The sequence below is a fragment of the Ornithodoros turicata genome, chromosome 6 (assembly GCF_037126465.1).
Source record: "Ornithodoros turicata isolate Travis chromosome 6, ASM3712646v1, whole genome shotgun sequence".
NCBI lineage: Eukaryota > Metazoa > Arthropoda > Arachnida > Ixodida > Argasidae > Ornithodoros > Ornithodoros turicata.
Genome location: NC_088206.1, coordinates 10177823 through 10191347, shown reverse-complemented (window position 1 = coordinate 10191347; position 13525 = coordinate 10177823). Strand labels below are relative to the sequence as shown.

Sequence of the window (13525 nt, the reverse complement as noted above, 5' to 3'; positions counted from 1 at the left end):
AGGAAAACCCCCAGACAGCACAGCTGGCACCGGGATTTGAACCCAGGTACCTCCCAGTCTCGACGTGACATGGCAGCATGCTAAGCACCAAACCAAGCGAGCTGGTCCCTGAGGGTCGTGATGTCGTCTGCTAGCTTCAGCCAACCACCACAGACGATTTCAAACGCGGGACTTCTGCAGCTACCAGCAGGAATTTCCCTCCCCCCCCCTCCCCAGGGGGGGTGTACACCCTCCATGCATTTTTGCAACTCCCCCCCTGAAATTTCTCAGGTGACCCCACCCAGCTCCAGTCCAGAGTCCAGCGCAGCGTGTTACATCCTGTACTGTCAAACTTGGGCTGTAGGACCACAGTCATGCCGATAATCGTACCATGCATTTGTCCAAAATCATTTGAAAGTGACTGTTCAATGCATTAATTGCGCGCATATAAAAGCAAAAATGTGTGCGGGCACGCAGACTCAATGTGGATCATCAAAACCATTTGCGCCCAACTCAATCAAGCAAGATATTCTGCTTTTTTCGTCTAAGGTTTTCACCGTTGGTTGCTAGGCATTCATTGAGCTTCGTGAGACCAGGTTCTAGTCTTTTTTTCTTTGTCGGTCGTGTGGTTATGCATCTTAATGTTGAAATGCCGTTCATAATGAATCTGTATTATACTGTACTGTGTTCTAACGTAATAACATGTACAAATAAAACGGGAAAGCTGTGCAGATATGTCACCATTGTGCCACGATTCTTTCTGTGTCTAAGCAAAATTCTCTAAATGGAACCTTCACCCCCCCCACCAGTGAATTTCTGGGGAAATCACTGCCAGTGGCATGTCTCCATAGCTAAGACTGCAGCAGTACGTCATGATTGGCAGACTCTTAATAGGCCTACGTCACATTGTTGACATGATCAGGCTTTGTTTACTCTTGGTCCTGTTGACTTGACTCATTCTGTGGGACATCACACACAGGTTTACATTTTCGGTCTTTATTATGACACATGCTTCATTACTGTCGTCATCGATGGAGGGACAAGCAGGAGACTACGTTGGCAGGCTGCTTTTGCATGCCCACCTTTATATCAAATAAATATTGTTTCACATACTGGTATAAGTACACATCCATTGTGATGATTAGAATTTCACAAAGTACATGACCTCAGAGTTTTTCATAACGCTCACAAATATGACTGTACTGACGAGCCACACAAAATTCGCTAAGCTGATAAAGGTGTCTGTAGAAGGACACGATAAAGGTAACAACTAACTTATCTACATACGACTGTTTGCTTGTTGCACAGATTCTACAGAACCAGGTACAACAAACGTAAAATTAAAAATATGTTCAATACATGTCTCACCCCACAAAGTTCCATTACCACATATGATCTTCCTAATTAGGCTTAAAAGGAGGAAAGCGTGGGATACGGCAAGCTGCCGAATTCTCACCAGCTAGTTGAACCTAACCAGGCGAAACAGCGGAGACATGGCCCACTTCCCAGGTGTTGAGCAGAGCCGATCCGATGTGTGGGCTTGACAAACAATATGTGCAACTGACAACACCTTCCAGAAGTTTCCCTTAAAAAGCAATCCTTTGAGAACTACCCAAGCAGCACAATGTACTGAAAGTCGAGTGCAATAGGGGTGGACGGTATGTGTCTTATCAATGTTCTTTAGTTTCGCGAGCCTGTTCAAGGCCTTCCACCTACCCAGCCACCCCTATTGCACTCGACTTTCAGTACATTGTGCTGCTTGGGTAATCTGTCTGTCGTCTTTCGGCAATTAACCATATAACAAACGTCCATTACTGAAAACAGACCTCACCCTGTATGAGTCAAGCATGCTATCACAAGATAAAGAAAGGGGGAAAGGTGGCTATCCTCGCTATCACAAGGATCCCGGATCATAACACCAGTGAACAATGCTTGAAATGTACACACCAAGGGCTGGCATCTATGGAGGGGCAGGGTGCCAAACTACCCCCCCCCCCCCCCCCCTGAGCCCGACAAGTTCGCTAGCAAGAATTAGGGGGGGGGACACAAATTTACCACTCGCTCGCCCTGGAGGCAAAAAGTAGATGCCAGCCCTGGTACACACCAATATACAAAAAATGTGTAAGTGCTGCGGTACAGTACCCCCAAGATCACAGAGTTCTAAAACTGCATTACTGACAGAAAGAAAATCCGACAATCGTGTGACAGACATCGCCTCAGCACATGTACCCCTAACATCCAGAAAAAGGGTGAATTGTTTCTACAGAGATTGGAATGCAAACATGTTTGGCATAAGGGTAGCTTCTTCTTACATTGTATGCAGCCTGTGTTACTGCCCCAAGTTTTGGAGGGTGCAGAATATGCTGAGAGCATGTGCATTAGGGGCATCGGAAGCGCCAAGTCCAAAGGTGTCGCGAGCTGAGGTGAAAGGATTTGTTGGTTTCAAACTTTCTGTACAAAAAATATAGGAAAATAAATACTGAACTGAATTGAATTGAAAATGGGCATAAGAGAATGACACATGCTACATACACAGCGCAGAATAACTCGAAATATACAATGGGAGCAGCAAATGGACTCCTCCAAATCTTTGTTTGGCTACCAGCGGCATGCACGAGAAACAAGTGGCATTCTTAATAAGAAAAGAAAGGTCAAAGCTGACCTGCAGAAAATTTATTAGTCCGCGCTGTCCTTGTTCTATCACAGAACCCGTACGAGAATGTTAATAAGGATATTACCTGCCTCTACGTCGTGAGACAACTACGATCATGTCAGCACCACAGTGGCCAGTCTGTGGATTAATTTTGCCCAGCTCAGTCCTTCAATCCACCTTTGTCCATCAACATGCTCCGAAAATACCGGAGAGACCACTCATACGTACAAGACCGGTGGGTAAGGTTGACGTCATGAAAACGGACAGGGTTGAGCCTCTAAGGTTATGCTGCTCTGCAGAACACCGACTTTTCATGGCGTTAATTGAGGCATAGTTTTGAGTAATCCAACATGTTATTTCACTACTCATTTGAACAGCTTTTACTCATCATTCAGTTAATAATACGTACGAAATAACTAGTCTTTGTGTCAGAGTTGTCTTTTTTTTAAGTTTCGTGTTAGCACCTCGGAGCAACCGCGACTGTGAGCGGCATACATACAGAGAGTGGACAGATTTTCATTTCATTTCATTTAATACACCCGAAGGACCCATATGGGCAGATGGAGAGAAGACAGCAAGAAGGAGTGGGGGACAGGGGGGTTAACTGAGTTCTACGTCGACTTCAAGGGAAACTGTGCAGACATTTGTCTGGAAAGTCTGCAAGGAAACCCAGGGAAAACCTCAGATAGCACAACCTGTGCCGGGATTTGAACCCATATCACCTCCCAGTCTTTGACACGACCTTGGCTACCACCAACGAGTGGACACTTTAACCCGCTCGACTGTGCCGCCAATGTTCCTCAACGTGAACAACAAAAATAGATAAGTTTGGAGTGTATTTTTTTTGTCAGAGGGATAGTGACAGTACCACGAAACATGTTTCCACAAAATAACACATCCTTCGAAATGTTAAACACGCCACAATCAAAATTTGTGCAAGTGAAGACACAAATCCTGCACTAATCTACCTTATAAAGTGGAATATCAGAAAACCTAACACAATGTCATGCATGAAAGGTAGAAAGGATGAATTCCTGGTAGCCTGACCTCAAGGAGCAGGGATTTGCACGAGATTTTCATCCGAAGGGGGTGTTGGAATTCTGCAGGGGGTGAAACCTGTGTCCACTGGCCTTTCGGTCTCTGTTTTGGCTGGAATTTCAGAGGGGTGTTGCAAGTTATTTGGGGGTGTGCTCGGAAAATCTGTCTCAGAGAGGGTCACCGTCACCCCTGTTAACACCTCCTGATGCCCCTGATGTGCACCGTCTCTGTGGCTAATCACCCTTGTGCTTCCCCCCTGTCAGCTGCTCTATTAAAAAGAAACGTCTTTGGAAAATGCCTAACAAAAAGTATATCATACATACAACAACAAAAAATCGCAGGGAAGATTCTCTGCTGCTGCTGCCTGTGCCCTCCTCTTTGTGCAGGCAAGAATGTAAGACACAGTGTTCCGTGGTACCATTAATCGAGGTCAGGTGCTGAAAAATTGTATCAGAATTAGGGACGCTAGGAAGAGTCAATTCTGGGTTTCATTCCAGGTTTTGCTGTCAGTAACATTTGGACAAGTTGCGGCCCAGCCATTCGAGAAATGCATTATCTCTAGCTTTACACCCCCGTTTATTAGGGCGTTTTCTTTGCATGGTGGTAATCGCTTTCATAATGCTCTATTGCTGACGCTAAGTCAGCAAACAATAAAACACCGCAGCACTTACACCCATACCCCTCTGCGTATCGTACGGTTACTTTCTGAGGCTCAGGTCCATCTTCCATCTCAAAGCTCGTGGTGCCCCATTCGAGGTCTGAGCTCTTTTCGGCCTTTTCCTCCATGACGCTTGAAGGCTCCTCCCTCGTGTTGGGCGAAAGGTTGCCCACCGACTGATTCTGCTGCAAGTTTTCCGTACATACAGGTGGTGGCCTTTGAATCTGCTTGAGAAGCATCTGCTTTTGCACTGCCTTTTGATGTTTTTTCCCAGAATAATGCTGAATCGCGTTTTCGGGCCCTGTAAATGGGGCCTGGCAAATATCACACTTGATATAATTGATTGCCTCCGTATTAATTCCACACTGAACAGGCGGCGGTGTCACTGACTTCAGTTCTCCCATTGCAGGTAATGCTGGAGGCGAAGGAGGAAGTGAAGTCTGCTCCTTGGTAGCGACATGGTTGAGGAGGTCTTGTTTTTCCTTCTGTTTGATGTGCTTGCTGCTCTGCATGTGCTGTATGTAAGGTGCAGGGCCAGAAAAGCTCTTTGCACACAGTCCACATCTGAAGCATGCCTCAGGGGTAGCGTCGGCCAACTGAGAGAGAAAAACAGAATCGTGTGCCAACGTTAGAGCACTTCACGTAAAAGGCGGGTTATACCGCACCGGCATCACTGCACCAAATAAAATGTGCAGGAGATCGCACTTTTTGTCACATGCAATGATTGTTTTGTGATTTTTCGAAGACTCGAGTGTTTAATAATACGTACCTTTGTGTCCTGCGACATGATCAGGCTATGAAATCCAAAATAAAATACCAAAGTGCCATTGATGCACAGTTTCGGTAGTTTCGGAATTCAAGCGACGCAAATGGCGACGCCTACAGTCTTCGTTGCCAGACCTTTCCATTTCTGAAGCCGCGATCCGTGGTGCGGACGACATGCGTGGCATGCCGATCATGAACACAAGAACATAGCAACCTTCCACAATTTTCTCCTTTAAATGATTTGTGGAATGCAATGTTCATTAAAATGGGTATGAACACTTTTATGTTGCCCTAAACAAAATCTGCAAAGCGAAACGGCGATTTGTGAGGTGTCACGTACCAAAATCACTGTACAGCAAAAATACCCTAGTAATTCTCTTTAGAGAACACAGTTTCCAATATCATTATTCATCATTTTGGTGTTGGGCACCAAAGCACGCGCGGAAGCACGCGCGTTGTCGGAAGCACTACTAAACAGCGGTGGGGTGCGCAACCGCAGCAGTTAAGATCGCAAAAGCATGTCCTTGAACTGAGAACAGCATTGATTAATGCTATGCAGTCAAGGCACAATTTTCGTACTAACGAAGTACGAAAACTGACGAGGCTCGGCAAGAGTGGTGCGGATTCCTTGTGCGGTAATCTCTCTGTGCTGTGAGGAGACAGCGATGCTTTCACATCATTCAGTGACATATTGCTTGAAGCTAGCATGACGGCTAACTACCGTAACAGCAACACTGTTGAAGGTATATTATTTGAAGGTGAAATATATTATTGAAGGTATATGATATCTTTTTAGTTTGTTGCATATCTTCACGCGTCCAGAGAAGCCTAACGCGAAACCGAAACTGACTTGTGTGAAGGTGATTGACCGGCAGACAGATGACAGGATCGACAATGGCGCCCATAGAGATGAGCTGTAGCAACAGGCGAATGTAATTTGTTGCTTTTCCGGTGCCTGTGGTGTATGTTGTCGCCCATGCACGTGGATATTTGTGACTGGCATTGGTGGTCGTGCAACACGGTGAGGCCAATATGGGTATGCAGTGCAGTGTAGAAGAACGCCGCTGATCAATCGTGGTCGACATGCACAGTCCGGACACGACTGATGTGGAATTCCCGCATGTGAGGTACACTGAAATGACAGGGAAAGTTCTCGAAGACAGCATGTGCCTCTGCGTTGCTGCGTGTAAGCGATATGTCGGCAACAACGAGCGCACGGCGAAATTTATTAAACGCGCTATGGACAAGCGTTACGGCTCATCGTGGCATGTGGTTGTTGGTGGTGCGTTTGGCCTGGAAATAACGCACGAACAGAAGAACATTTTGTACGTGTTCTGTCACGAAAAATTAGCCGTGTGTATGTGGAAGTGTTCGTAGCAGTATCGTGACGGACAGGTGAATGATGGTAAATTTGGGTTTTGTTAATTGCCCACCACTGGCTAACTGAGTGGTTCGACAGTTTCAGAATAGCTTCAAAAGATGGACGGCCACACACCTCCTCAGACTACTGGTGACCGTCGCGAGAATATTTTCGATATTGGATCCATTCTGCAGCGACACATAGAATCTTTGCATGCTGAATTGCAGCAGCTCGTTACAGGAGAAAGCCGAAGGTGAGAAACATTCTTTCTCCATGTTTATCGGACGTGGTTTCCCCTCGTGGACGAGGAGCAAGAACCTATGGAACAGCCTCTGTCACGTCTGTGGCACTGGCTAGAGAGACTCCGCAACAAAATCACCACAAAGATTGTGACATAGCAGTAACCCTTGGGGTGTCAGGGACATACATACGAGATGTTGCGTTCCCGAAGTGCGCGAATTTTATTCTAACGAATTATTACAAAGTGAGTGCTTCGCCACTGTGAAGCAAGAGGGCGCCGAAAGCAACACCGCTGACATCATCCGGCATGGAAGAATGCAAGCATCGTAGCAGACGACAGTGCTGGTTCGTGTCACCGTATCTTCCTCTGGGCGAACTGCTGTGCGCTTTGCATATTGGTTTTCGGCTTGATATTGTCATCGTGTATGAATTAATTACTAGCACAAATTGAATGCGAAATGTTGTATTCGGTATCAAGGGAGCGGTGCATCTTCGCTATTTTTTTTTAATCCTTGCCAAGTCTCCCTTTATCAGCTCCTTTACCTTCCGTTCTAGATGGATATTAAGCAGAAAAACATGACATTGTCACGTGCATGTCATTTCCAACCAATTGCTGGTGCTCTCTTTACGATAACGGTTGTAACTGTTTTCTGCACCGACATTAAAAATCCCTAAAATTCCAGGGTACCAAGCTCGCTTCCTGAACCTTACCAGTGGAACCAGTATTTGTTGGACCAAGATCCAGCCGAGTGGGGCAGGGACGAAGCGGACGGGCACGAAGGTGGATCTAAGCCGAGCGCGCACGCGTTTCCCCCTCGAGCGTTTCTAGATGAAACGTCGCCGTCTACTCCTCCCGACAGCATGTACTCCTCCCCTCCGGATTTTCTAAGGGTGCGCGGTCCGCAGACGTCGACCCCAGTGTCGGCCAAGCCTTCGCCGCTCGAGGATCCGTTAAGAGACCAACGCAAGGTCTTGCCCATAGAGTACATGGGTCCCCACTACTTTCCATCTTTGAAACCCGACACGGTGGCCAACGCCGACGTTTCTCAAATGGAGGGGGCAGCACCCTGCAGCACGTACGGGGTATTCCCTCCTGAATCGGCGTCTTCTCCGCGACGGGAAGGAGATGTCGAAGAGTTCAAGGCAGAGTATGAACGTGTGAAGAGTAGACTGGAGAACAGACGACGGGTCGAGCGAGAGGCCCTGGCTCGTCTGACAAGTTCGGAGTCCTCGAGTCATCCGGGCAAGGCCTCCGCTGAGAAGCTCCGGTCGTCCCTCAACAACCTCTCGCTGATCATCGACGAAATGGCGGACCTGATGAACATAGATGTTGCCGAGGCGAGCGCCAGCGAAGTGCAGGAAAGGGCCGAGGCCCTCTGGGGGAGGGAGGTGGCGGCGCAGCTCTCCGAGGAGTACAGCCGTGACATCGAGGCCTCGAAGTCGGAGAAGTCGCAGCGCACTGCGGGTGACGAATCGAGGACGTCTTCTCGCATCGACAGAGACGAGTCGAAGAGACGGAAAAATTACTTGTATCCGAAGGCAGCGAGGGAGCCCCCGATTCGGAAGAGTAGTTTTCCCCTGTTAGGGCCTCGTGATATTGGTTACGACAGGGGAGGTCCCAGACACGCGAAAGGAAAAGCGAAAAAGGATCGAAAAGGAGACTCGGTGAAGAGAATGTCGCCGTCGAGCAGCACCAGGACGAGGACTTCTCCCGTGTCACGTAGCAGCACCTCACCTGTGCCGCCGGCTAAAGCCGCCGAAGAGCCGCCGAAAGACGCTAAGGTGCTGTTCCAGTCCGGGCTTCTCCAGTTTGACAGCGAGAAAAGACCCGACGACGAAGAGAAACAGACCGTCTCCGACATCCCCGCGCCGAGTAGCGTTGCGTCTCCGCGGTGGAAGGTCAACTCCGAGCTGCAGGAAGGCATGACGCAGCAGCGCATGTGGAGGTTCGAGGACAGCACAAACGAAGACGCTCTCGATAAGATGAAGCAGCGCAGGGCGGAAATTTGCAGGACGACGATTGGCTCCTTACCGCCACTGCAGGTTGGTTTGACTTTCAGCTTTGTAAACTTGGCTTGTGCGCATCAAGCCATAGATATATTAGAAAGGCACTCAAAACACTGTGAATCTTATACTCAACTCTGTTTGTGCTGGAGGACACCAGTGGATAGAAAACGAGGAGCAGTGATGTGGACCAGCTTTCATCAGTCGCGCATGTTTTTGCCTTTCCAGTTGCTGTCATCCAATGCATTATAAAATCTCAGAAAATCATGATTGGAAAATTGACTATATCAAGTAAAATCTCTATCTCAGCTTACACTTTTCTATTGGAGTGAGTTCAGTGTACTTTGCGAGATAGCAGCGCCTGTTGTGCAATTTTGTTTGCACTCTTTTGCACTGCACCATTGCACTTTTTCACGAATCGAAGACGCATAGTAATTTCGGGGCTTTACTAATCGGCTGTGTGAGGGCACAGGGAATTGTCGGTATTACCACAACACCCCTGTTGATGCAAAACCTTTTTTGGCATCACTGACAAAAACATTCAATTTTATATTCAGAAGCTGCGTTTCAGTGTGAGATGTTGAAATAATATTTGAACGAATGTGGAGTCGTCGTCCTGTGGTGAAAACATTGCCAACGTGTGCTCATTGTGTGCTAAGCTTGTTATTGTGCCGCGTCAAATCATTTTCCATGGGTCACTTCGACTCTATGAAACCCCTTCGTTGCAAACTACAGTGCTGATATGTTTCTGTTCTCGTAACTAATATTTTGCTGGCCTTTAATTTTATGGAAAAATGCCAATTGCAAACCTGGTCAAGATTCGGTCATCACAAAAATCTGGAGTTTTACAGTGTCTTTTTCGGTACCTTTGTTCCTCCAGGTACTCCTTAAATCTACTCTAATGTCCTGCCCTGCCGGCCCTGCCCCAGTCGGCATTACATCGCAGGTGAAGGCTCCACTTGTGGGAAAGGTTGCGTAATTGATGGTAGATGGCATCCTTGAATAATGTGGCTGCCATGAACTAATTCTTGTGTTTGAACCAGTCTTGTGTAGTAACTAAGTTACTTGTAACTGTAACTAGTTACTTTTGGGGTTAACTAGTTACAGTAACTAGTTACATTTCCAGAAAAGTAGCTTTTAACTGTAAGTAGTTACTATTTCTGTGAATGTAACTGCAAAATGTAACTAGTTACTCGAATAAATGTCTATTCTTTTTTACATACGTACACATGTCGTATTTTTCCCTGTGGGAGAGCCACATATTGACTTATACAGCTTCTGGTTAAGTGCAATAATACTTTTATTGCACTTAAGTAAATGTAAATAAATGTACGTTTTTAACGATTGTATCACCCTCTCATAGTCAGTTTTATAAAAAGTAACTGTAATGTAACTAAGTTACTTTCTCTCAGTCACTGTAACTGTAACTAGTTACCTGACCAAGAAAGTAACTATAACTGCAACTCAGTTACTTTTTAGAAGTAACTTACCCAAGACTGGTTTGAACGATATTGTAGGAATGGTGTCTTTGCCAAGTGGGAACATACGATTACGTTGTGCCATAGCGACAAAACTAATACAATGCACCAGGGGCTGAAGGCACTTTGTGCTTGGCATCCCTGTCCAGTTTTGCATGCTGTTACTACACACTTCATGTGAACCATCGTGCGAAAATGTTAATGTGAATGATGGCTTTTTGCAGAAGGTTGCTAGTGTAAAATTGATTGGTGGTCCAAAGAAGAAACCGAGAAAGATGTGCACGTTGAAGATAATAGGCATCGTGACTCCAGTGAAGGAATCGACGGCGCTGAGTGAAACCGACCTGCCGGCTCAGGATGATGACGTGGCACCGAACCAGGACACCGGTGCGAAGTCAGAGCCGCGCTGGGAAGCTGGGTTCCTTTGACTTGTCACCTGCCTCGAGGTGCTAATGAATTTTTGCCCTGACTTGATCCAGAAAAGAGTGATTACTGCTCCAGATGCACTTTCGCATACGTTAAACAACAACAACAACTTTTATTTTGAGACCATGAATGGGGAGTTTCATTTCGAACATCACGTGTTTTCGAGTGCAAACAGCCTAGCGCTCGACGACTTTTTTTGTGCCCTTGTTGTCAGTACGACAGAAGGGGGTTGCGAAACTTGGCCCACACTGGGATACCAGAAGTGTTGGTAAGACAGGCATGGCTTATCACATCCGGCTTCTGCTGGAATCATGCCTTCCCTCTCCCAATTGAGAACTGTCGCTTTTTCTACTGTCCCTCTATGGGCTGGCAACCTCCTTCGTCAGACTGACAACGAAGGTGCTCAAGAAGTCGTCTAGCGTTACGATGTTGGTGTTCCGAGCATGTTCGGCTATTTTTTCCCCTGTCAGTTATCATGAATTTGAGTAAATTCGGCATGCGCTTCACATTGGTGGTACAGAAAAGTGACCTTTACTTGGCAAATTTTTGAGTTCAGTTCATAAAAATTCACATAATAAGACTTGCATTAGGTTACATTCACATCAGGAGGTGGCAAAAACTCATTAAAGAAAATGCCATTGACCACGTGATTCAAGGTGGCGTAGTTTTGCGTTACAATTCAGTGACATGTTTTCTAGGACACCCTGTATATGTCAGCCTTGATTTTCAATGGGCTGCTTACATCTTCATTGCAGCTCCACGTCCTACAAAGCCCTCATTCCTCCTTGTACTGGTCCGTACACAATCACGTCGAGACCGATCTCTGCATGCACCATTGACATCCATGACCATATGGTTTTGTTGCCATTGACAGGCTTACTGTATTATCCACGAATGGTGCAGCTGTGCTAAGTTATCTGCCCACATAACAGTGCCTCACCCATCACACATGAACCCACATCATGCAGTACCACAAAGTACACATCCCCTTTTGTTGCTCTGGTGGTTTGTTGTCTTTATTCTCCCCTTGGATTGATGACAGCGTGTCACTTTGAAGAAGGAATGCGCCAGAACGTGTTCCGTAAACTTTTGTCCAGCACTGTACAGTCCTCCCACTGCACAGTTCTTTGCACATTTGTTGTCTGAATTTATTAGAAAAACTAAGCACAATGTACATAGAGCCTGAAGTTTTAGGGTTTAACCCGATTCTTCCCAGAACGTGCACCACGAAATTAAGGTTGCCTTTTTAAGGTGAAACCAGATTTTTACCCCTGCATATTTTAGCCCTCACTGATATGTCTTTAGGAAAGCACACTAATTTGTTTGGAAGCAAATGCAGTCGCATATCACAATTTGTACCAAACCAGTGACAGTTAGTTTGAGTAACTGGGCCCGATATCTCCCCAAATTTGGCATACTGAAAGTTTTTTCCAACCCGAATTCGCATGTATTTAGAGCGCATGTTTATTTACCCAATTTTTACCCCCCGAATTTAGAAAAAAAAAAATTCCCGAAAACTTCATGCTCCAAATGTACGAATATACACATGTTGATGTAACATCTGGAATATCTCTCTTTTCTTGGCATAATGCTCTACTTCAAAAGTATGATTTTGTGTTCATTTCAGCATTCTGGTCCAACCCCCGTAATGCGGTGATGAAGCCGTCCATAAAAATTCCTATGCTGAAGGCAGGTGTGCGCATTCAATGTCTTCACTTCAACAAATGGGCCGCAGCAGCATTTCACCTGGTGAACAGCTCAAACAGGGGGTCTTGATGTGCCTTACAATTTGTGAAACAAACAGGGTACTTTATATGTGCATAAAATATTCTTGAACTAGTTGTTTCTCGAAGCTTTCTTTTTTATTATATTTTATATTCTATAATATATTGTATTGTATTATTTTTTCACAATAGGAACAATCCGGGGTATTTGGTATAGATTTAATGTGACGAATAGCAGCAAGAAGACAAGGACAGGGTAGAAACCTTTGTCCTCTCTGCATATTTTTAGATGATAGTCAGTGCCCTAGATGTTAGCATTTAAGATGCTGTGTTCCTTGAGTAAACTTCAGTTGTCCTGTCTACTTCTACCCCTATCCTTGTCTTCTTGATGCTATTCGTCATCACGATATTATTTTTTCTTCAGATTGCCTTCGTAATTAGTTTATGTTTGCGTTTGTTGGCGGTCATAAAGGACTGTCAGTGACACTTCGCAAGGGCTGTGACATTTTGACATGTCTGGTTTGTTACACCATGCATGCATTGTACTGCACATCAGAGTACTGAGGAAAAAATTATTGTTTTTCTACGTGTCATACCGCCACAATTTTTGCCATTGAACACGCTTACACATTAGGCCCCGACGTTATCATTCCTTATTACGGCGTGGACGACATCCTGTACGCATCGGGAAAAAGAAAAGCGCATTATGGAATATCATTAGTGAAGTTTTTGGGAAATATTTTTTCCCAAATTCGGGTGGTAAAAATTGGGGAAATAAACATGTGCTCTAAATTCATGCGAATTTGGGTGGGAAAACTTTCATTATGCTAAATTCAGGAGGAAATCTGGCTCTATTACTCAGACCAATTGTACTGGTTTGGTACAAACAGTGATGTAATTGTGTTTACTGCCAAACAAGCTAATATGTGTTCCTACAGACGTTTCAGTGAGGGCAATTTGTCAGGTAAAAATCAGGTTTCACCCTAAAGTGGCAACCTTCAATTCTGGGTGCAAATTTGGGGCAGAATCAGGTTAAACCCTAAAACTTCAGGCTCTAAATATCACTAAATATTAGGAATACACAGGGTGGCTGCATCTTCTGGCTTCCGTCTCAGAGAGGTAGCTGTTACAGCGACTTACTAGCCTGCTAATCGGTCAAAGCCGATGCCAGCTATAGGCCTAGCTTAGCCCTAGGTAGTC

The 13525-nt window shown here is 45.6% G+C and overlaps 2 protein-coding genes across 6 annotated transcripts in view; one reads left to right on the top strand and one right to left on the bottom strand.

Moving 5' to 3' along the window:
* Window positions 1–12440, top strand: part of LOC135399034 (uncharacterized) — a 291504-nt gene extending 279064 nt beyond the window's left edge. Inside the window, exons 1-5 of one of the 5 annotated variants that reach the window (XM_064630674.1) lie at window positions 5539–5836; window positions 6553–6706; window positions 7377–8736; window positions 10400–10621; window positions 12229–12440. In XM_064630674.1, the coding sequence (XP_064486744.1) occupies window positions 6573–6706; window positions 7377–8736; window positions 10400–10603 (1698 nt within the window). In that variant the 5' untranslated portion in view covers window positions 5539–5836; window positions 6553–6572 and the 3' untranslated portion in view covers window positions 10604–10621; window positions 12229–12440. Of the gene's footprint in view, window positions 1–5538; window positions 5852–6404; window positions 6499–6552; window positions 6707–7376; window positions 8737–10399; window positions 10622–12228 lie in introns of those variants that run through there. The other 4 variants (XM_064630677.1, XM_064630678.1, XM_064630676.1 and 1 more) reach the window with 4 other exon arrangements.
* LOC135399036 (uncharacterized) lies at window positions 960–5197 on the bottom strand. The gene is made up of 2 exons (XM_064630679.1): window positions 5098–5197; window positions 960–4924 (listed from the first exon to the last, which is right to left on the bottom strand). The coding sequence occupies exons 1-2, from the start codon at window positions 5113–5115 to the stop codon at window positions 4250–4252; spliced, it is 693 nt and encodes a 230-aa protein (XP_064486749.1). The 5' UTR covers window positions 5116–5197; the 3' UTR covers window positions 960–4249.
* Window positions 12441–13525: the final 1085 nt, after the last annotated feature.